This window comes from Pararge aegeria, chromosome 7, assembly GCF_905163445.1.
Source record: "Pararge aegeria chromosome 7, ilParAegt1.1, whole genome shotgun sequence".
Lineage (NCBI taxonomy): Eukaryota > Metazoa > Arthropoda > Insecta > Lepidoptera > Nymphalidae > Pararge > Pararge aegeria.
The window spans coordinates 12,122,484-12,147,517 of NC_053186.1; the positions used below are offsets into that span (position 1 = coordinate 12,122,484).

At 35.6% G+C, this 25,034-nt stretch overlaps 1 protein-coding gene across 7 annotated transcripts in view; it reads right to left on the reverse strand.

Annotated features, from left to right (window-relative positions):
• Positions 1–6,854: 6,854 nt before the first annotated feature.
• The window catches only part of LOC120624906 (AT-rich interactive domain-containing protein 2), a 39,010-nt gene continuing 20,830 nt past the window's right edge, over positions 6,855–25,034 (reverse strand). For 3 of the 7 annotated variants that reach the window (XM_039891693.1, XM_039891694.1, XM_039891691.1), the window contains 14 exons: positions 24,027–24,129; positions 23,435–23,512; positions 22,552–22,649; positions 21,248–21,337; positions 18,039–18,140; positions 16,709–16,907; positions 15,452–15,645; positions 14,783–14,890; positions 14,219–14,322; positions 13,804–13,966; positions 13,244–13,390; positions 11,654–11,713; positions 9,269–9,360; positions 6,855–8,329 (listed from right to left, as the gene is read on the reverse strand). In XM_039891693.1, coding sequence (XP_039747627.1) covers positions 8,227–8,329; positions 9,269–9,360; positions 11,654–11,713; positions 13,244–13,390; positions 13,804–13,966; positions 14,219–14,322; positions 14,783–14,890; positions 15,452–15,645; positions 16,709–16,907; positions 18,039–18,140; positions 21,248–21,337; positions 22,552–22,649; positions 23,435–23,512; positions 24,027–24,129 — 1,641 coding nt within the window. In that variant the 3' untranslated portion in view covers positions 6,855–8,226. The remainder of the gene's footprint in view (positions 8,330–9,268; positions 9,361–11,653; positions 11,714–13,243; positions 13,391–13,803; positions 13,967–14,218; positions 14,323–14,782; positions 14,891–15,451; positions 15,646–16,708; positions 16,908–18,038; positions 18,141–21,247; positions 21,338–22,551; positions 22,650–23,434; positions 23,513–24,026; positions 24,130–25,034) is intronic. The other 4 variants (XM_039891692.1, XM_039891696.1, XM_039891697.1 and 1 more) reach the window with 4 other exon arrangements.

Consider the following 25,034-nt stretch of genomic DNA (forward strand, 5'->3'; position numbering starts at 1 on the left):
TTTCTTAAGATCACACAACTTTATTATGAGATTGCTGTAGCGGTCTCCACATTACAGAACTAGATGGCGCCACAAAAATCCTGCATCGCGCTAGCGAAGTGTTCACAAAGAATGCCTATATATATACAACTTCCAAAGATCGATCAAAAGATTCCTAAGAAAAGAATTCCAAAGATGTTCGGACCTCGGGAGCACGATCACCCGCTCGGAGGAAGATCTTCCTATTGTTATGGTCGAGTGAATCACCATAGCTCCCGTACATTGCTGATGTAATTCGATACAAAAGGTGCTTTGTATTGTACAAAAAACTTCTTAAGGAAATATATAAGAGTGAACTTAGAAGACTTATTATTACTTAATTATTTATTGCACACAGTAAACAAAATACACAAAGATAAAATAAAAATTAAAAATAATAAGAAACTATTTTGGGTGTGCAAAGGCGGTCTTATCGCTAAAGCGATCTCTCCCAGACAACCCTTGGCGAAAGTAGTTGTAATAAGGAACAGGTTGGTGCGACAGTAAAATTTATTATAAATAAAAATATTGCAAACTAAAGTACATGTTATAAATTCGAATACTACACATATAATAATTGTATATAATTCATACATATAATAATAATATACTACATACTATAAAGCTACATACCTAAAAAATAGTTTTTCAAACGACTTTTAAAAAGAGGCAAGGATTTTATCTGTCGTATGTCAGTAGGTAATTCCAGAGTCTGACACTATTTGACTTTCTATTTATTAACGTAGAGTTTTCTGATATGTATGTCAGTGCGTCTTCAAACGCCCGCAACTCCACTCAACGAATAACAACATAACTTTTACAATGTAATTGAGCTTCTACAAAGTTTGCAGGGCTTCCCTCACAAGTTTATATTAGCTTAGAAAGTGATTGCGTTCTCACTGAGCAGTTCATCCTCCTTCTGTCGTAATTCTTTTACCGTGTACTTGTACAGCTTTCTATGTGGAAAGGTTTGAATAATCTTCAGGTTATTATGTCCCCATCATTGCGTGCTCTAATGGGGGATGGCGGGTTTAACATACAATAAAAATTTCAAACATAACTAAGATCACTCACGACTAATTCACCACCACCACGACCACCACTATAATACCCGATTATTGTACTCCCCCTTTCAACGAGCCTTATATAGGTACGTAAACATTAATTGTGTTAATTGTTTTACATTTGAATATTCTTATTCGTGTATTTCCAGCGGACGCGTGTATTCCCATGTCACGTGCGGCTGTCAGTCACGTGAGGCGTGACCTAATTCCCTTCCTGCCCTTACGCTGATTACACGCAATCGATTTCACGTCATAAGTGTCCAGAACAAAAGTCCTACGTAATAAATCATTAAGAAACCTACTTAATGTTTCGTAGAAACATTTCTATAACATAGTGATAAATAAATTGTATTACTTGTCAAGTAAATTAGTAATAATAATTTCATTACCTACAAACTGTTCATGACTTCATCTACCCTTCTACTAGGAGATATCCCAGCAGTATTTGTAAAATAAAAATCTACAGTACAGAAAGTAAATCGACTTTAAAACTGGCGAACTATTAGAACTATTAGTCTATGCAAATTTCTCTTAATATTATCTTTACTAGTATATTATATACGAATAAGATCGGGTATATAAAATGAGAATATCTACATTTTACTGAAAGCCACTATGTATAACTGTCTATAGCAACCAACGCAATCGATTTAAAGTCGTTGCCGCAACTGGGCCACATAAGCAGCTGAATGGTTACTAATAAAACCACATTAGTTTTGATTGCTCCACATTTGATTATTCTTATCTGTGTATTGCAGTGCGGCTTCCTAGCTGATGCGTATAATCTGCGTTTCACGTGCGGCTGTTAGCCACGTGATAATTGACCTAATTTCCCCACGCCCACCACCGCCCTTACGCTGAATACACGCAATCCCAATCGATTACTTCTCAAAAATGTCCAGAACAAAAGTCCTATGTAATCAATCATTAAGAAAGAGTACAAAAGGTTACGTAGAAAAATTATTGGTGCCATACTATTGCACCAATAATGAATGAATGGTTTTGCATTTCAAGCAAATAAATTAAATATTAATTATATAGGCTAACTTTTTGCCCGCAATTTCCTCCTTTCGCTTATATCCAGCAAAGTTATTGTTTACGCGGAACTATAAATATGCATAGACAAGTTTTTTAATACAAAAAGATATCAGAAGAAAGGGGGTTGAAAACGTCTCCGTGAATTTTTAAAAAAAAAATATATTTTGAAATTATAAACTTCGAGCGTTAATCATTATGAAAATATTAATTTTGATTTAGTAGATCAACCAATTAAATCCACATGGCTTAAAAACTGACATAATATTATATTAAGTATAATACGCCAGAATTGTCATTTACGTCATGAAGATCGCAAGACATATAGGAAACGATTTTAGATAAATAAAAAAGACACCTACACAATTATAATAGAAGGTAACGCAATAATTACAGGAGCCGGGAGAAATTCCGAGTGAAGAATTTCTGAGTAGTTCCCGAGCGAAGCGAGAAATCCTAAGTGTAGTTATGAGCTTAAGAGTGCAAAAGACGAAGGTTTGAATTACCGCTACGTTGAATACTGCTCTTTTTACAATCATAACTTCATCGCGATTAATTACAATACAACCACATTTTTGAAGGGAACCATCAGAAATCTTTTATGTATAGTTCGCGCTACACAGGCTTTCATTACGCGAGAGGGTCGCCATCAGTCTTCGAAGCGAAGAAACGTTAGAGTAAACAGAATTTTCTTTGGTTACGGCATGTTTCTTAATTCAAATAACATTACAACCCATGTGTATATTTAATAGATTTAGGTATCAGATTTTAACCATGCTAAATCTTATCTAAGCCTTATTTCTAATTTCTAATTGACATCTTGGAAATGTCTCTTAAAACGTCATAGTTTGTTTTAAACGTAAGCTATAGAAAACTCTACGGACTACGTGATCGATAAAAAAGCTTGGGTGTGAATTATTGCTCTAACCAGGTTGCTCTTCTAATAATTTTAAATGACAATGTGACACGGTGATAACAAATAAATAACACCCGACCCGAAACCCTCGAAGCTTTAGTTTTAAGTTTACAAATATGTTTATCGCCATCATCTCACTACCGTGTAATTCTCATGTAATTTACGCATCAAAAATGCCACCTATTAATTGAATAAAGATATTTATGACTTTTGACTTTTTCACTTTTTCGTAGAGACGTAGAAAGTCCTGGAGACTGCGAATAAGTAAGCGTAGTGTGGGACGCCGTTCAGCAGGACTGGCGACAGAAAGAGAGTTACGGAGAGTGGCTGGATGAAGAAGGCTGAGGACCGGGTTTGTGATTTTTGGAAAAGGCCCATTATTTTTTTTAATTAGGTTCAGCAGTAGACATCCGCAGGTTAAAATGATGATGAATATCGAAGTCTAAAGTGTACTTTACCTAAAAGGACTTGTAATAAGGCATTGTCGAGTGTGCGGTGTGAAAATTATATTGCAACTTGGAATCAAATTACACGTTTAAGCTTACCTAGTAGATAGGTATCCTCATTGCTACGCGCTCTCTTAATTAAAATGCACTGTTCCAACATAATTTCATTTGGTGCACGTTTCCTGCGACTCGCTATTTAATAACAACTTAGGTACTATGTTATTACCTAACTAGTAGGTACAAACACAGGTAGCTCGCGACTTTGTAAGCGTACTTACAAACTGCAATTTTAAATTTAAATCGTAGTTAAGTAAAAAACTTACTTTTCAGTGATAGATCAGTGGTCAGGACGTCGGCTTCACTTCTACACGCACATCTCACTTTTGTAAGTGTAATGTGGGTTTTAAGCAATTAAAATATCACTTGCTTTAAAGGTGAAGGAAAACATCGCGAGGAAACCTGCATGCCTGAGAGTTCTCCACAATGTTCTCAGGCATGCAAGTTTCCTCACGATGTTTTCCTTCACCGTTGAAGCAAGTGATATTTTAATTACTTAAAAAGCACATAACTTAGAAAAGTTAGAGGTGCGTGCTGGGATTTGAACTCGGCCCTCCGAAAGTGAAATCGAGCTCCTGCGTTTTCACCACTTGTTCGCGTTTATTACGGTTTTTTACATATTCCGTGGGAACTGTTTGGTTTCCTGGAATGAAGCCTCCGTCCTTTCAACTAACTCTACGCTAAAAGTGATTTCTTTGAGCGTAAAGGAAGGACAAAAAACAAACGCACATCACATTTATAGTGGTTTTTTTTATTTGGGACTGAAAACAATTACATGTTATAATAATAGCTCTTAAATCTAAACAAAAAGAGTGGGTTAATATGTAATCCACATAACATTGTAAGGAGCAGTGGGGCTACACAATGTAGTAAGTGTGTATGTTTAAGGATTAGCGACGCACCCCGGCTTCGTGCGAGTCTGTTTGCAGTTTGGAGTGTTTAATAAAATACGAAGTGCTTTAATTTAATCAAACTTGTATCAGTTTGTGATTAATAAGATACGAAGTGCATTAATTTAATCAAACTTGTATCAGTTTATTTATTGCTAAAAACTGCAATAATATCCTTACGTTTTTTTAAGAAATTAGTTCACTTCGAACTAAAAACCTTTGACATGACAGAGATTTTGCTTAGTCTTATTCTTTTTATTTGTCGTTTTTTTTTTTTTCAATTATTGGCAGACATAAGTGTTTATTGTGAAGGTTCAATATTAGGTTTATTAATACGAAACTCTAATTGAGTTACAAATTTTAAACAAACTTTTTTAAAGAAGGAATTTTCGTATAAAATACATTAAAAAACAGTTACATATTTCATCTATATATGTGAAGCTTTTATATCTTCCCATATTAATTCTACTTTGGGCCACAGTCAGGCGGGCAGGCTGGCGGGCATTCAGGCGGGTAGGCAGGTGTGCAGGCAGGCGGGTAGACGGCCTATACAAATTATTCTCTATATTTTATTCAGCAATCACCACGACGATTGAGCCATGTAACGAAGGTGTTTAAATTCAAAATTATTTTTACACGGCTTCCTTCCAAGTAAGAAATTCTTGGTTGAGTAAAATGTTTAGTTACCACGATTTATTAAATGTGTTTAAAACATTGTAACTTATGCATTGGTGTGTCCAAAATTTCCGTAGAAATCATATTATGAAAGCATATATCCAACAAATGATTTCACAGTGCACAGGATTTTCGACCAGGGAATACATAAAGCAGGAACATAGCTAAAAATGGAAAACTTCTCCTGCCACACGAATTATATAAAATAATTTGGGTTTGCAGTGCTTTTGTGTATGTAAGAAGTGCACGCCACTGCCACCCGCTGAGTGACATTGTGCCTTCTTATGAGACTCAAAATTAGCTACCTCATTTCGGACACCAATGATCACTGGTAACACGCCCTGTTCGATGACTTTGACCACCCATCAATGCCTTACGTTAATTAGCCCTATTTTTTAAAACAACGATGAAGATGCCTCACAACACAGCCTCACAAGTGACCTATTCCATCAGTTTTAAGTAGTTCTGCAGTTGTTCGCAAATCGCGACCGTCTATCGTGATAAAACTTGCTAACAACTCAATCTGTCTTTCTTGTGAAGTTCCATTGAATAAAGAGACCTGAAGCATCGCTATTGTTTACTCAAACTTCGCAACTCGTAAGTTCAGAGATTTAATCTCAACTGTACAGATTGCTTGGTAATGAAAAGATGCAATTGAATTTTCGAAGTTTGTTTAAGGCGATTGTCTGTTAAAAAGAGTTAGAATTTCCCTATTCATTCCGTAGGTACCTACTTAGATATTGATTATTCAATTCTTAAAAGTTTCCTTGACCTACCTACGTATTTTTTCGACTCAACTTACTATTATTGGTGGTACCTAAGACTAGTATTGTTGGTACCTAATAGGTTGTGTACCTTTCATTCACTTCTTTCCTTGTATTCAACCAACGCAAGAGGGCTCATATAACTTCAACCGCTTTCCTTGTCTGTCCAACAAAATTGCTCTAAAACTGCCTATGGGGTAACTCGTAGAGGTATGTGATCAGCCCTTTAACCTATCACAGCCTGGCACAGACCTTGCACGGAAACTTCGTACTGAAACGCTAAATCGCTTAGCGGCGCATTTTTGTCAGTAGCATGGTAACTAGCCAGGTTGAAGCCTCCCGCTAGATGAGACTAGAGAATGTTCAGAACTTATACCTCCATTCATAAGGCAACGCTCACTACAACTGCTACACTGCGCCAAGAAGTCGTCAAAAATATCGATTTAATACATACATAATATTCCATCGATTTTATATATATATATTGATAATATTATCGATTGGTACTATCATTCGCCCTGAACCCAGTAGGACCACGAGTACAATAGGTTTACTGCGACCGAATCCAATCAGTATTTATTTTTTATTTTTTCTTTATTCACTCTCATAGGGCAAAGGCAAAGATCAGTATTTATTTACTTAAAAATTTATAATTTACATTTGAAGCTATTTAAAAAAATAGCTTTTGTCTGTTACGCTATAAGTAGACGCATAAAGCTCGACTTATTTAAGTAGAGATAGACAAAAAAAAATCTTTTTTCTCATTGGATAAGGAATAGAATAGCCCTATTTAAACCACCAGAGGGCGTTTCAAAAGACCTTTTCACTGGTTAAGTCTTTTTAGCAGTACTTTTGTGTTAGAGCTCGTCCGGGTTACTACCGCTATGCTTATTTCTGCCGGTCTGTAGTTGCCGTTGTAATTAATGCAGGCAAATAGGTTTTTGGTGCGCCAAGGGGGTGATCAAAAGAGAGTTAATCAAAACACCACCTTATTAACTGAATCTATTTTATTTCTTATTTACGCTTAAATATATGTTTTGTCTTACATAATTAGGTACCAACATAAATGGTGTTAAAATAGCTAAACTGCGGCCAACGAAAAGAGGTAATTAAGTGAACACACTTTGACATTATTTGCGCGGGAGAGTAGAGGAAAGTTCGTATCTGTGCTTTTCTCTCCTATACAAATAAATTCAAAGTGTGTTTACACTTCGTAATTAATTCTTCATTATGACTCAATGATTTAACTATTGGACATATTGGATTTTTTCTGTACAGTGTGTTCATCCGAGTTTACTTTTTATACCAAAGGTAAGTCTACACAGATAGTTCGAACGATAACCAACAAAATTGGCTCGCTCGCAATCAAGCAGTCGAAAACGACGATGGACGAGTAAAGAAAAATTTGAGCAACGGAGTTACATGAATCTTATTTGCATTGACTTAAAGCTCAAATTTACCGGCAATTTTTTAGATAAGGCTTTACACAGAAAGTTTGTATAACAAAAATCATAAGTGCAGGATTTGCGACTTTTAAACGAGGGACATTAGGTCCATTTCACTTTGACGAAGAAAACGAAGCCTCGATTGCAAATCTTGTAATAAGGTACTGTACAGTAACATTAACTCGTATTCCAGTCGCAAATTCTGTAATCCTGGTTATTATTTAATTAATGTTTCAGCGCTGCGTGTAGAAATGTGCACAAATTTACGATTTAAAAAACACAGATAAGTTCCTTTCAAGAAATCAGGTAAGAAAGCTATCTGCATCGCTCATAATTTTACGCATTAAGTATCTCTACACAATTAAATTAGACATGAGGATATCAAGCTTTTACAATACTTTACAATACTTCGCTCGGAATGTGGTATTTCCATCACCGTTGTGTAAACTTAAAAGTACCAAAATAGTACCAAATAAGACTGACTGTTACCTCTATGATGTAGAATGTTTGGTATAAAACTTGAAAAAACTAGGTATCGGACTTCGAAATTCCTCGAAAATGAAAATTTACTTATACCATCGCGTAAAAGTGAAAATTTGATTTATATGGAATCGAAATAGCACCATCTAGTGACAGTACGGTTTCCCAGTATTAAAACTAGATGGCGCTCCTACGATACCATATAAATCGTAGATAACTTTCAGACGATCGATTAACTAAACTTAGATAGGATATCTCACACTAGGCACTTTGAATACCTCTTTATTACTCCGCGCAGTAACTCTCGTTTCCGATCTGTAGCTAGCCGAACTGCGATTAAATCAAATAATAACTTAACTCACTCCCTGCCTCGCACAATACAATACAACTTAAATAATTGTCAGCAATGTTCGGACCGCAGTCCGTTAAGCGACTCTCAAATGTTGTTCATGTCGTAAAGGACCTGGGCAATCGTTCGAGAAGCTTCCACGTTGCTCAGCGCTATCACTGCTAGATGCGCTTCGAAGGAGCGAAGGAGCCTGAAAATAATAAAATATATTTATTTATAAGACAACATAGATCTGTAGCGGACTCCACATTACAGAACTAGATGGAGCCACAAAAATCCTGCATCGCGCTAGCGAAGTGTTCACTAAGAATGCCTATATATACAACTTCCAGAAATGAATGTTCGGACCTCGGTCCCCGAGCACGATCACCCGCTCGGAGGAAGATCTTCCTATTGTTACGGTAGAGCGTATAACCATAGCTCCCGTACAGATCCTTGGGTTTTGGTATAAACAAAAACTTAAAAGATTGTTTTTTGAAGAATTTTTTTCGGCTTCGGACGCTCAGGTTGCCTTTAAAAGATCACTTTTAGTGACAAGGCTGCCTTTGCACCCTAGCACTAAGTAGTAAGTACTATTACTGTTTTCCTTGTGTTTTCCCTGTTGTGTTGTGTTGCAATAAAGTTTTTCTATTCTATTCTATTCTAAGAATTTCGACGAAGCCGCCTGGGCATCTTTATACTCTACGACAAACAGATCTTTGGAAATGTACTCTCTATTTAAGTTTCTCTTCGACACCGGAGTATCCTCAGATGTTGACTAACAATGAATAATTGTTAAGTGACAATTACTCATTGTTGCGAATAAAGATTGAATAAAGTACACATAACACCATAGAGATTCTCCTGCTTTTGGCGGGGTATAGCAAATTAAGCTAAATTCTCATAATATTGCAAATTTTTTGCAACGGCAATTTAAATTGAATGATTGTTTTAGAACAATGTTAAAAAGATATAGATGGCCGGCGTCGGGCATGACTGTGCTTATATTTATTTTCATAATATAACATGGAATTCAGCAAAGTAACGGCTGTTTGTATCCAATATGTTAGCAGCAATGTTATGTAAACCCGAACCAAAGGTATTTTTTTTTTTTTTGCAGAAAACTATGTCGTAATTAAAGTAACGTTACCTTCTACCAGTATTGGAGTAAATGACTATATTCCTCAATATAAGTGCTGCAGTTAGCCGTATACTCTTCGTCACAGGACCTTCGTTCTCATCCTATAATAAAGTGAGGAAATATTTTAGCAGGTATAAAAATTATATATTAAAATAAAACAATGTTAAACGGACACTTAAGCGAATAAAAGCCAAAAAGACAACATTGAGTATGAGTAAACAAACACATATACATTTCGCCATTTGCTACAGTTAGTATACCACAATACATCATACAATCATACAATCTATAATCTGACAACCAGCTTTAACATTGCGTAACAAGACTAATAATTACCTCTACGAATTCACGTAACATTGAATGTTTTTGCTCAAAATGCATCTTTGATAATACGACGCATTTTACGCTTTTTTACTAATACAGGTACAAAAAAGCGTCTTTAAATAAAAATAAGTGATGATGCAATGTCGAGAAATGGGTGAATCTATGAATGGGTAAATTAATTATTTTGTCATTACATGCGTATTAAACCGACTTCACATTAGAGTGTCGTGATTCGTCAAAAGGTGCTAGAAACATATATGGGCTAGTTGGAAAGTCATAATTTAAAAAAGAGGCTACCGCGAAAGATATGCACCAAAGCTACCGACCTAAATGAAAAGCACGGGCTTTGTTAGTCGAGTTAATCGAAGGATTCATGTCTAGTACCTACTAATCAGCGGACAATCACGGTAACCTCACCGACACCATGGAAACATATCGCCGGGAAGTACGAGTAGTAATACGCGCATGAAGTCTCCGACACCAAGTCACCGGGGTATTTAGGAGGCGGCCAGTAAACTCCTCAAATTAACAAACGAAACGCCCGAAATATAATATATATTATTAAAACTGTCTGAACTAAATTAGCAAGTTATGACGTATGATCTTCCATGCTATGGATGTGTATCCATACTGATTTTTGTAATTATTGATCTTTTTCGAGTGTGAAACGTTCTTCTTATCTATTCTATCGCGTAAAAATGGAATGGAAAGATCGCCATCTATTTACAATATTCGTAAAAAGTATTGCCACTAGATGACACTCTTTTGCTTTCGTACAAATCACAGTTTACTTTCACGCGATTGAAGAGGTAAAAAATTTTTCACTAGGCACTCGAAGGGTCCGATATCGCGCTGAAGTTTTACGATACGACACCACACAACACTCTAATGTGAAAGCTGTTATTTTTGCGTTACAAAAACTGCAGTCGAATCGTCTACAAACTTGTATGACCTAAAATGGATTAAATAAGTACAAACACCAAATGAGAACGCTGCAAACAAGAAAACAAAAACGACGGACAACAAAGACGACAAAAAACAGCTAGTGCGCGGTGAAAACATGCGTAACGGGGCGTTGGGACTACAAATATTGGACTCATAACAGTTTCCTTAGTTCGAAATTACACACCTCGCATGATGGATATCGAGTATCGAATCGCTATAACGTCAAAGTAACACTGACATGTTCCTTTTTTAAAGCTCAAGTTCAAGAAACATTTAACTCTTGACGATAAAACGTTTCGATACTCGAAAAGCATCCGACGTTTGCGAAGTGTGATCCCGTAGTACGGTTGCCTTAAAGCCCAAGAAGATTTGAATACAGGCAAAATTACCATGCCAGTCTGGGGTAACTTACCCACATCACATAATGGTATATTACAAGTATGGTTAAATGGAATTTTATTTTATTTTTCCGATTCCGACATCAACACTATCTTTAAATCCATAGTAAAGCCAACTGAACTTTTTAATTGTTAAAATTGAACTCCATTTAAGAGTCGTCATTACCATGCTAATCTAATGTGACCTAACTGGACTGCAAAGTGCAAACCAAACATTCGTCGGAGAACTTTGCTCTATTTTGAAAAAGGAAATCTTTCAACGAATTAACACTTTATCAAATTCGTTAATGACAATTGTATTTAATGAATGATTCTTGGGAAATATTGGCGAAACAATATTAACCTATAGCATATAAATGTAGGAGATAGAGATAACTAGAATTGTATCAAATTACTTAATTGAATTTATTTGTTTGGCAAAATGTGGAAACACTCATTTGGGGAATATTTTATTGATGCAAAGTCCATAAGGCTAAGAGTTTAATAAATATTGCACAAGTGTATCATACTACACATTTCTATACATAAGTAATGCCCACTGGAAATTCCCATTATAACAGATAGAAAGGAGTAATATCTCCTCACAGCCTTTGCCTGCCACAGAAGTCTACAACTTCATTTTAAATACGTTGTCATAAGCACCATTTTCGATCAGATGAATGAACAAATCTTTCTTCAAGGCTCTCCGTCCTAAGCCCCGTCACAAAGCGATGCAAACGAATCTCACCAATTGATCCGGCGTGCAACTCACATCGTCCCGTTGCTGCACACGTGCGCGTGTTAGTGACTAGTGGGCACATCACGAGTGATTCACATTAATAATAAATTAGCAACCGACAAATGTACTTTAACATGTTATAGAGATTGTGTAGGTTTAAACTAAGCCAACTCAGTTTAACATGGCCATACGAATAACTAATAATCCTAATGTGGAACCGATACTGAAACGCCAGATGCGTTTAAGGCCACGATGTATTACCGTGACCTTGAACGCTTAAGTTTGTTTAACAAAAAGTCAGTATGGGCGTCACTTCACACTTTAACACACCTTTTTCATTGATATACTTAGTTATTCTTTTGAAAGGGTCTAAAATTGGTAAACATTTTGATATATTTTCGATCGGTTGCTTATGGATGCCTTTCCATCAGAGATATGCGACTTGTATCGAGGGAGATATGTTGATCTTACCCAAATTCTCACATACCGTAGGTGGAAAGACTACCTAAATTTATGAAGACCTAATGTGCTCATATCGTTATGATATATAAAAATTCGAAACTTTCATTCGATTTACCTTCAAACTTGGTTAGGTTTTAAGAAATATATACAAAAAGATAAAGTGCTATATATAATTTTATGTGTAAACTGGATATAGCATTCCAAAACAATCGGATTAAGTAAGTGTAACTATAAAATAATAATGCTTATTTGCCACTACTAATAATTGTGCCAAGTGTTTGTTAATAGTATAATTTCCAACTAGCCCGAAAAGGTAATATTTGTTCGTAAAAGTTTGTCTTCTTCTTTTTGCCCCTCTCCCACGTTATGTGGAGTCGGCACAAAATATCTTCTTCATACTTGAAGACTGTTGTTTTGATTTAGTTTTTTTTAACGCACGTCAGATCGCCTTTTGAATGTTTTTGCTGGTGAAATAACAGGTACCTTTCGGTTCAAAGGTTCAAAGGGGTAAGGTTGTATCCATTTTTAACCGCAATGTCGATCAGTCTCCCTGAACACCCGCTTGATGTTATTCCAAACCTTTTACGTGATGGTCCCCATAAAGAAAAATTCACAGCAACTTTGATTCGTGTCATTTGTAACATAAAATGACACGAATCAAAGTTGCTTATTAATTGACAAGTCTTATGGGTGCTATCTTGGAGGTTTGATGTCCAAGAGAACAACTAGAAAATTTTTGAATGACTCTTTGGGCTAGTTGGGAGTATATCTCATTATTTTGATACTAAATAACAATGATATGCATCGTGATATTAGCGGCCATATAAATAAACTTTTCCGACAGTCGCATCAGCGATAATTTTTTACGTAACATTGTAAGTACCGTATTCTATGGTATACTTGTAACCTAAGCCAGCGTCACTGTTAACTTAGATTCGATAAAGATATACTCTTTAGTCAAATATATATATAAATAGCGGTAGACAAATATTTTGGAGGCCATATTGTTGTAACGTAGTCAATTATATAAGGCTAAATAAATAGCTAGTGATTGCCAGCTGTCGGAAGAGTTGCAGAAAATCCGGTAGATTTATTGCAGTCCGTCTATTTATTCCTAGATATATAATAGATCTTTACCATAAGCTCTCGCGGGTTCATTGTGTCGGTCGCGTGCTTGTTCAACGCCGCCAACGCCGCGTTGGGCGGGTACCCGACGGACACTGGTTTGTTGGCTTCAGCTTCCGCCGCTATGTGTCTACGCGAGTTGAATATCGCTTTTAATGCCTGCAAGGAAAATAACCATTATGATATTACCACATAACAAAATTTAATAAAAAAAACATTTAAAAGTGCAGCAAAATGCTAAGCCGCTAGTCGAATATTTTGATTATGCGGTATAATATTTTTTTATCATTTATTTTTCGTCTTTCCCCTTTTATATTGCTAGTGTCAGGTGTTGCAGGAAATATAAATGTGTTTTCTTTCTTGCCAAAGTTCCAAGGACCAGACCATAGAAAACTTAGAACTTTATACATTTCTAATTTCCTCGGCGAACCCGCGACCTCCCTCTTGTAAGACAACAGCGCTCAACACTTCCTTTCTTTCAAAAACTTGGCTAGGATTATAAACTAAGGGTGAGGGAGCTGTGAAGATCATCTTTGCCTGATCTTCGATCTTATGACTTTTGCTAAACTTACATGAGGGCTGCAATGTTTATCCGTCAGGTGGTTGAGCAAAGCGAAAGTGCGTCTTGGGACTCGATCACAATCCAGCCACATACAAGGCGCCTCGCCGCCCGCTGTGTTCGGGCAGTGAGTGCGCGCCGCGTGGCTGAACACTTCAGATGCGTTCAAGAAGATCCTTTTCAACAGAAACAATACTTTGTAGTTATATCCTTAAATGAGAAAATCGGAAAAATTGCTAAGTGTTAATTCCCTAAAGTAAGAAAACAGAGAGAATGCTTGGATTTATATCCCAAAAGTACGACAACACAAACAATACTTGGGAGTTATATTCCTAATGTATGAAAGCATAAACATTGTTTGAACTGAACAAACTGTTGATTTATATTAAAGCATATAGTTTGGAAGCCAAAATTACTAAAATACTTACTTCCCGCATCCTCGCCAATGGCATATCCATGGTGTGTCTTCAACGCCCGGTGGTAATGACATTGGTGGCGGAGTCACCGTTTTCGTCAACGGTGGCGGTTTGGTCTGCTCAATATAAATGAATTGTTAAAATAAAATTCCAATGTGCGTATGGTTGAAAAACTTTCCCTCATTAATGGCTAACCGATTTTGACAATTTTTGTGCTAATGAGGTCACTTGGTTGACGGTTGTCGAGATAAAATTTTTCGGATTTCAGATTTTCTCTCACTATAAAAAACCAAATTTCCTAGCCACAAAAAATGTATTTAACATAATGAATATACCTGTGACTAATCTATCTTATTTAAATTGGCGAATGGAGTATCACGAAGTAATCTATAATATTGGAGGTGGATTTTTTTTTATACTTTTGTAAGTTTTAGTTGGGCTAGTTCTGATCCATTCCGCGTTTGAACCTGGAGTGTAGCCAAAATGGTCCAGCTCTTCTACGGATCCAATTTCCAGTTCTCAAAAAACTTTAAAAACATTCATTTTAAATAAAAGACTAATTCAATACGCGTATACCTCTGTGACCGGTTGCGAAATGACCATCTCCTTATCGCCGATCTTTGTATTACCCACCATAACTGGTTGCCGCGTGATCACTTGCCGCATAACCGGTTGTTGACTTTTCTATAACAGGTAAAATTCTTTACATATTAGATATTTTGTAATAATTTTTGGAGGGCACTCAGTATCGATTGTATACTAAAGCCAAAACTGTATTTTTTCATTTTTGTCTGTCTGCCTGTCTACATGACGTATATTGGGAGCGCGTCACACCAAACAACAATTGAATCAATTCAAACGAAAAATGGCACGGTTTGACTTCATATTACGTGGTAGAGGTAATATGAACTTATTATAGCGTAATACTTTATCATTTTATTCAATAATTAAATTCTTTATATAGGTTTGAAACCTCCCTACTGTTACATTTTGTTCTACAATCACGTACCTTACATACACATAACTTACTCTGTAGATTTCATGTCACATATAAATTCTTTTACGGTGTAACCTTTCTTAAATAGGCCCTTTGCTCTTATATAGGATTTGATCCTCCCTTTTGATAAATTCAGAGCTTATACTGCTGTAAAATCGGACGCCATTACACACAAATGACCCGCCAACTTTATTTGGCCTAAAGTTAGTGTAAGGAAAGGGTATAGTCAATTATTAACAATAACATACCTTACTCTGTATGGTCCCACTTTTAATTTCACAAGTCGATGACGCGCTGGTCACTGGCACGGAGGTAACCTGGCTCCTCTGCGGGGGTTGGATAACCCTGTGAACCCCTTGTTTCATGGGCGCGTTCATTATGATCTGCTGGTTGTTGGAAACCGCTATAATCTGCTGGTTGCCTTGCATCAACTGCTGGTTACCTGGATTGGTAAACATCAAAAATATGAAATTGACTTTACGAAAGAACACATGTAAAAAGTACATTCACATTATGCACGTGCATTATTGTAAATATAAACAAACGAAATAAAAAGATAATTTTCTTTATGAATGTATGTTTTTATTGTTATCCTCACTAATATTATAAATGTGAAAGTGTGATTTTTGGCACAGAGTTAGCTGAAAGGACGGAAAGTAATACACCGAGACACCGTGAGCGGTGGAATCCTTATGTGGTTGATATTCCATCAACACGCACGATACCTATTTTATCCACGTTTCTGATACGTGCCGCTAAGATGTGGAACTGTGTTTTCTGCCACGTACAATTTGAGTAGCTTCAAGGCTAGAGTGGCGCTTAGAGGCTTTTTCTAGGCAAGCGTGCTCCAACCTAGATCTCATCATTGCTTTCTAACAGACATGATTGTCGTCAAGCGAAGGCTTATCGTTAATGTAAAAAAAAAAAAAAGAGTAATTTTGATCCCAGGACAAAAAAAGGTTCCGGCGGGATTGGTAAAATACGACGAAGATAGCGGACAATAGGCAGTTTTTTTTTTTATATTTTCAAAACAAACTTTCATCGTCATCATCATCAAGCCATAACCGGCCAACTACAGGCCACGGGTCTCCTCTCAGAATGAGAAGGGTTTAGGCCGTAGTCTACCACGCTGGCGACGCTCTGTGTGGACTGGTAGAATTCACATGCCGATGAGAACATTATGAAGAACTCTCAGGCATGCAGGTTTCCTCACGATGTTTTCCTTCACCGTTAAAGCAAATTATATGTAAAGTGCTTAAATTAAAAACGCACATAACTCCGAAAAGTCAGTGGTGCGTGCCAGGGCCTGAAACTCGGTCTCCTTGAAAGGAAAACCAAAGCCTTGCCCACTAGGCTATCACCGTTTTTAAACAAACTTTACACAGAGAAATAATAAAAAAGAAAAAGAGATAATAAGGCAAGGTAAACAAAATATACACACACAATATTTACATTGTGTCCCCCAATAAGATTCTTACAATAATTATCAAAAATCCTCTACCCACCTTGGATTATCTGTTGGTTGCTCCCAACCATCTGGTTCCCGATGATTTGGTTGTTGTTCGATGTACTTATCAAGGCGGGTGGTTGTTTTTGGGTTACAACGATCTGTTGCTGTGACGCTTGGTTGACTATTTGCGCTTTGTGGGGTTGCGGTTGCGTTGTTATTATTGGTTGCTGACTCGGCGTTATCTGAGGTGTGTTCTGCAGCACGATAACTCAAATTAATACGCAATAACATACATTGAGATAATAACCAATTATACTATGAAACTTAATTCAAAAAGTATTAAATAGCGGTGCAAACATATAACATTTACTAAATAGATACCCAAAACCATTAAAATGAAACCATTATTTACCGTGAACTAGAAAAAAGGAAACCAAGCTACCAATTTTTCATGCTAAGTTAACTAAATGTAACAGAAAATTCGCTCTATGCAATATAATTACACTTTATACATAAATACTTATATGAGGTATATAATACAATGTATTATTATTTGGCAAATTAAAAGAAAACTAATTTATAACCAATCTAATAATTTGAAAATATTCTAATTCTACGTTTTTACTATAAAAGAAAAGAGGTCTGTTCTTAAAATAAATAGACATTAAGTCTCAACTACACAACAATACATACTAGTGTAACTTTAGCCTTTAAAAGAAAATCTACGTTGTTTCAAATAAAACATATTTTCCCGAATACTGTAACGCACATATTTGCGTCACACACACGCGATAATAATCAAGTAACACCGTCAACCCGTGTTTGAGCAACGTTGTGTAGAAAACATCTAAAACCTATTTCCTCAAATCTTGAAAGCGGCGACCTATGCCAAGCGTAATCAAAGGTGCATCTTACAACTCTTAAAGAACCGATTTACGATTATCTGATATTAAATTGAAAGGCATGTTTGTATTGATTCTTTGTTGTACACTATATAATTAGATGCAAAGGCTAACATAATGTCAGTAGGCAGTAACGTCAAGTGCGTGGGGGCCGATAGGGCTATACGCGCCAGATTCGGGGGGGCGACATTTCCGAAAACAGAAGTCATCTTCACTAATTGAAAATCTCTAGGCCTCTTTGTGGTGAACCGTTAAATTGCATGCGCTCTCCACCAAAATAATACTAGTTTAGTTAACCGATATAAAAATTCATAGTACCAAATGGCATGGCATAGAAACGTATTCTTCGCTACTGCGTCAAAGTATTCGATTATTACGAGTACAAGCTTTTTCTATTTCAATGCAACGAAAAGGGCATTATTATGCCAGAAAAATCCTCTAAATACTGTCATGCATAGACATAAGCGGTGCATTGCTATGAACCTGGGTGAGGGTGGTTTTCATCACGGCAATCGGTTGTGACGTACTGACGAGGGTGGGTTGACTCACGATCACCCTTTGTGTAGACTGTATCACTCCGGAATTCTGTATGCAAATTTCTACTTATTTCAGTTCCGTAAACTTGGAAGTGGTTTTTTTTACTAAAAAGCTGACGAGCTAGCTTTTAACGAGCCATTTTTAGGAACTACAGGGCCGATTAAAATACCTATAACCTCTGGGCACAGCTCAATTCTTTATGAATTAATATGCCATAAATGATTTGGCCTATTACACTTATGAAAATAAAAAATAAATGTTTTATACATTTTATTATATGAGCACCATTATAAAGTATGTTTAGTACTGAGTCACACGTAGCTGTTCATTATTAACCCCGTAATTCGTTTGGAAAGTTTTCTATGTTAGCCGGCCCTAAGGCTATCTTTACGTGGATAAAATCTGCTTGCAACCCACCAATCAAAAGTTGCTCAATTGTAAACAATGGAAGTGAGTCAATCCTATGGTGGATTTTACACACATCAGTCCTCATTCGTCCTTGCTCATCAAATTTTTACTACCTTAATAATAATAACACATCGTTAAATTTATGAATCCATGTTTCTATATACTTTCTTACCTGAATATCATCACCTCAGAATGAATATATGGATATATCAATAGAAAAAGGTTAATTATATAAATATGGCTATTTTACATAGCAATTAGTAAAAATATAATGTAGTAATATCATTCGTTAATCACGTATAAAGAAATATGATGCGATTAATCATGTTTCTATATTTAGGTGCTTAAAGCGTTTCCCAATCATAGGCGGTGGCGGTAGCGGTTTGTCTACACGGGATGGGGGATTGGGATGACAGGCCAGGGGCTAATGTAGGTTTTTAACTAATTATCATCATGATCAGATATCCTAACATAGATACAGAGAGCGTGATTTTGGGTCGCTGCAGCTAAATTAAAATTGTCATCGAATCTTTATTAAAAAAAACCACGTGACGGGTATTTCAAATGTGCTTCGACTAATAATATAACAACTGGAAGTGCGTCGTAAAAAATAAGCATTCAACATTTCTCAAAAATTTTTTTAAGACTTATGTGTTCTTCTTTGGCGACGAAGACTTAAGTGATGGAATATATTAATTAAGGTAAGGACATACCTATTATTAACTTTTTCAGCGAAAACAAATCTTGATATATTTTCTGCTAGATTTTGTATAGGACTAAAGATCTGGTACATTATTGTTCGAAGGTAGCTCGTGGTTATCTCTAGATCACAACCTATCCGCCTGCATTTGAAATATTCCGTTCAATACCTTCTGCCACAACTGACCGTTACCGTGACCGCATCCGCCTCTGTTGGGAGAACGCTTTAACAAACTAATACAGCCTTAAAAATAATAAATCTGGTTATATTAGTGAAAATTATTAACTATTTACAAGGCAGCTATTAAAATCTAAGTTATTGATATCCAACAAAAAAGGAAAAATGAAACGAGAAAAAAATATAATGTGCACATGTTAGTAAGCCGTTTACTAGCTGTTTAATAACTTTTTTTTTAGGATTGTTAGCAATCGATTATAGTTTCTCGAAAAAAACCATAGTTATTTTTCTTTTTTTGTAGCTGTCTCATTCGCACAATATTTGCACTCCAGTATACAGTGCGAAAGAGATAGCGTTACATAAGCCGCCTGTTATAGATCCATTCTTTAGGTTATACCCTCGTTATTTACAGAGTCGTCTCATCATTGACAGTAGTTGAAAATTGAATATAATTTAAAATGCACTTATGAAACGTAAAGTCTGACTTTTTTAATTACTTCCAGCGGTTTGGAAGGCAGATTCCTCTTTTGCCAGCTCGTATCTTGTGCGTGATGAAAGCGGAGCGGCCTGCTTTCAAGTATCTATCTATCTCGCTTTGGCAGTTCATAGGAGCTAATGAGTTTGTGCAAGATTGACAAAGGGTACATGATCAAGAGGAATGAAATAAGTCTCCTTCTATGGACACAACCCATCTCCCTTCCTCAGAAGGGATCTCCCTTCCTCAGAAACATTGTTCCTGCTATGGGAGATTAATATGCTGAAAATGATGATGGTGAAGATAGCTGTAATATTCTAAACAGATTTCTAAAACTTCTTTTTCATTCGATAGGATCTAATTACTCCCATTTAAATTGGACTAGGATATGATGAACATCTTCCAAAATAGATTACGGAACGAAAACAGAATTTTGTTTGTTTTTATGTTTCATAGTGCGTAAAAGGAACATGTTATGGATGAAACTGAACAGGTTATATAAAATAGAAAAAATTAAAGTGATTAAAGAGAAAAAACTTAAAACTATGAAAAATGATGAATGAAAATCTACAAGCGAAACTTAACGTAAATATAATTACGTAAAAGTTGCCGATGCCGCTTTAGAAATAACCTATGTGGGAAACTGCGTCTATATTATATATAATGGATTATGTATAGTTATATGTACTGTATCGATGAAAATATATATAAAATGATTAATTTTACGACTAATCAAAATTAATTAAATTATTTATAATAAAATGAAATATTATTGCTCAAAAAACAGAGCCCAAATTTATATCGGCCTCGGCAAATTTAACGATTAATGTTACTCAAGGTTAGGGTAGGGTTCATATATCTGAACTTTTGTGCAAATTCTAGTAAACTTGGAACTTTGGATGTCTTAAATTAACAGAACGTAGCCCAGCTACGCTTGTACCAAACTTATGTGTGTACAAGAATTTGCGTTACTATAAATGTAGCTTAAAAAGGGCAACAAAGGAGAATCTATGATGATGAATGTTAAGCGTTCTACACGCCCAAAGTGGCTGAACCCGGCGGCTTAGCATTTTTTTAAAGCCCTATTGTAGAAATGCTATCTAGCCTTAAATTTCAATGCAAAATGGGCTTTTCGATTTAGAATCGCTTAATCTGCTGCGTTTCACTACCTTGGCTCTAGATATATGGACAAATTTGAGCTTTAATGTACGGCATATACGTTACGTACGTGTTTCAATATCGGAAAACGTCTATACGATTTAAAAGTACCGAATAAGACCGCCAGGCCAGCGGCTTTCGTGTGTAGAGAGTTTTAATGACATAAATGATGTGATTAGTCGAGGCATAAATGCCCAGTAAAGGTTAGTACAGCGTCTAAATCTTCAAGTATTTAACCTGAATGATTTGCTGTTGAGTAATCGCCTCTGTGGCCTGCGCAATAAGGCTGTTTAGCGTCGCCTCGTCCAGACCAGATGGGTTGTTCACCTTGCGTGTAAATTTCAATAAACATTGCATTTTTCACTTCGATCAATAATAAACTAGATATGCTGTCAATCGTCAGTGTCTGTTATAAAAGAACTGAGTCCACTTCCGAAAAAGTAATAAAGTTACGAAAAACTTATTCAAAGTTGAAGTTTCATAGATTCATAGTATAATTTATAATACATATTTAAAAAAAACAGAGAATATAAGTGATCAATAATAATCGGACACTTTTTCTGCTAGATTTTGTATGAGACAACATATCTAATACTTTATTGATCGAAGACTTTTCATCATATTATAGTATAGTACCACAACGTTATCCGGCCTGATGGCAGTGACACTGCTTTATGCGTGAATATAAACGTATTTATATTTCAATTAGGTCTTATTGCGGCTACCGGGCCAGGTAACTTCGATGTACTAACCTACATATTTTGATGTAGAATAATCGAAACGATATATTTGACAAAACGTTAAATATTAAAAGGTTGTAGCGTTCGACACTGAAACTTTTGTAGGAGTTTTTACACATCGTCTCATTCTTAATAGTACGCAGAGAAAATAATAAGAATGATAAATGTATTAAAGCTTTATAATAGCGCGCAGAATAATCTATCCAGAGCGCTATTTTTTAATCTTGGTTAAGATGTTTTGTTGTGAGGTAATATAAAACAACGTCGTCTACGTCTAATTTTTCGTCTTATACTGTTTATCCTTTACGTAACCTACAACCTTTTGCTGTTTGTATTGGACCAAGTATTCAAATGTTAAATAACACATTCTCAAGATTTTTTTAACAGATATCCTATAGGACAACGTCAAGTTAATTCTTCAGTTATAGACCATTTCACGGTACAATCAATTGACGCTTTATTAACAATGAGGATCACACACACGTCCGAAAGAGAGTTATTTTTAAAGACCTGTGAAGTTTTAAGTCCGCAGTTTTAATAGTGACTGTTCTTAGAAAATTTATCTATTGTGAGTAATTTGTATGCACTCATCGTTATCGCTTTTAATAACTTATAAATGCAAACGCTTCGCACTGTGGCTGCCATATCTGCATGCCAGAATATATTAGCTCACAAATATTTAAAAAACAAACTAACATACATGATCCTCATTGAGAAAGATTTTTTGTCACGAATACCATAATTTATAAGGAAATCCGAAAATCTTAGATTTTTAATGTGGATTTGGTAATAAATACATACCGTCAGTGTGAGCGGTCCGCCGCCGGTACCTTGTACAAAAATAATTGTTTTCTGCATCATATTCCCTGGTATGTTTTGCGTTATGTAGCTAAGACCTCCTGAAATATATTAATTATTTTATCAATAAATTAGTCTCATCGTTATAAACCCGTTTATATGGCACGGGTCTTTTCTCAGACTGAAAAGTCCATTACACTGGTAAAGTGCAGATTTGAAGACTTGTGTTCCTCCACCAATAAAGCGCGAGGTATAAAACATAACTCCGAAAAGTTGGGGTGTATGCCAATGGACACTCAGTTGTCGGTCTAGGTTTTTATCAATAGCATTCTTATTAAAGTCCCCCAACCTGCATTGAAGAAACGTGACGGATCCAATAAATGTGCGTTTTAAACCATTGTTTAAAACGCACATAACTCTGAAAAGTTGGAGGTATATGCCAATGCACATTCAGCCGTCGGTCTAGGTTTTATTAATAACATTCTTGCGAAAGTCCGCCAACCAACACTGAAGCAGCGTGACGGGTCTTTGCTCTAAGTCCCTCTCCCTTATAAGGTGAGCACCGGTACCCAACAGTCGGACAATATTGAGTAAGGAATGTTAGCCTTTTATCATGATATTCTGATCTGACGTCACCACACGACCAATTGCATGAATTTGTAATTGATGTTGATTTAGTATTAGTTGATCGATGCATATAATAGTTGTATGAATTTGTAAGTGATATTGTATCTAGTATTACTTGATCGAAACATATATTATTTGTATGAATATGTAAATGATGTTGTTCCAGTATTAATTGATCGAAACATATAATATTTGTATGAACTTGTAAGTGAAGTCGTTCTAGTTTTAGTTGATCAATTCATATACAATTGATTTTTACCTTGCGAGTTGCTTGGAGTAGCAATAATTTGCATCGGCTGTTGCATGAACTGTGTCGCTTGAGTCGGCATCTGCTTTTCTATATAAAAAAAAAAGATAACCATTTTAAATTTTATTTAATTATTAATTTACTAACTATGATCCATCTTCACTATAATATAACATAATTATTAAAATACAGTAATAATCTAATAAATCTAAATAAAAAAATATATGAGGTATTAATATTAAATATACAAAATAGTTTTTTTTTTCAAAATTAGAATGTCTTTGTCAGTACAAGTCCAGTCCTTGGGTGGACAAGGACACCAATTCAAATATCAATTATAACTAAAAAAAAAAACTTCAGAATTTCCTTTCGGTAGTCCCGCGTTATTTTATCATTATCTTATTGGATAGAAGCAGGCGTTACTTTGCGGATTTAAATGAATGATATATCATGAAAATTAAGCTTAATTTGCTATACTACGCGATAAGTTTCTTAATATTATTCTTTTCTTTTAATTATTCTTTTCGCAGAGTTTAGCTAATTAAGCTTAATTTTCATGTTATTATCTTTTTATCCTGTCCTTGCCTATATATGTAGACAATACCTTGCAATATAATCTGTCCAGATTGAGAAGCGATAAGGTTCTGGACGTCCATCGGCTGCACTTGTAACATTGGCTGCTGCATTTGCAATGTCGGTTGTTGTACCTATAGGAAAATCGACATGTAGATAAAGATAGATCGAGCGAGAGAAAGAAAGATAGAACACAGTAGATAGAATTTAAGTGTGTTTCTGTGATCTCAGAGCTTTATTGAGCTTATCCTTAGGATATAAACAACCTCCTTACAAGAAATGGACAATAAGTTAGTGACATCTGCATTTATATATTTATTACCTATTAGTGGATTGAGAATATGCTTTTATAATATGAATCCCAATGTAATTTTCGATCTACCAAAGTATAAGTGCGTAAGTTTAGACAATGCGTTTAAACACATTTTATAAATCGTGGTTACTAAACAATTGATGAATTTCTTAACGACAAGGCTGCTTGGAAGCAGGCTTCGCTCTCATCTCTCATAAGATTGAAAATTTTAAAGATTGTAAACAGTAAAATGATGTTGTCAAGGGCAGTTTCTTGCCGGCTCTTCTCGATGGTTTCAGCCTTCCGAACCGGTGGTAGAGTAGAGACTACAAACAGACTATCTAGACGATTCAAAAGTTATTATATTAGGCCTTATTATTGGATTAAATAAATGAAAAAAATTTGAATTTTTTGAATTTTATCGATAGTAATATTATACATTTTTTGGCATCCCGTACCGAACCACGTAGTATTTATTAGTAGTTAGTAGTAAGTATTAGTAGTTTTTATTTCGGGTTCAGACCGGAGAAAACACAGAAATTACAGATTTCCAAATTTCCCCTGTCGGGAAAGTACTCAAAGATTTTTTTGTTTGCTTCACTAATCTTGATGTACTTTGAAAGATATAGGTGGCATCTCGCAAAAGCACATAAGAATTTTTATTTCAGGTTCAAAGAAGAAAAAATTCAGAATCGAACCTCCAATCTCAAAACATAGCGCCAGCCGAGGGGTCTTCGAAAGATACAT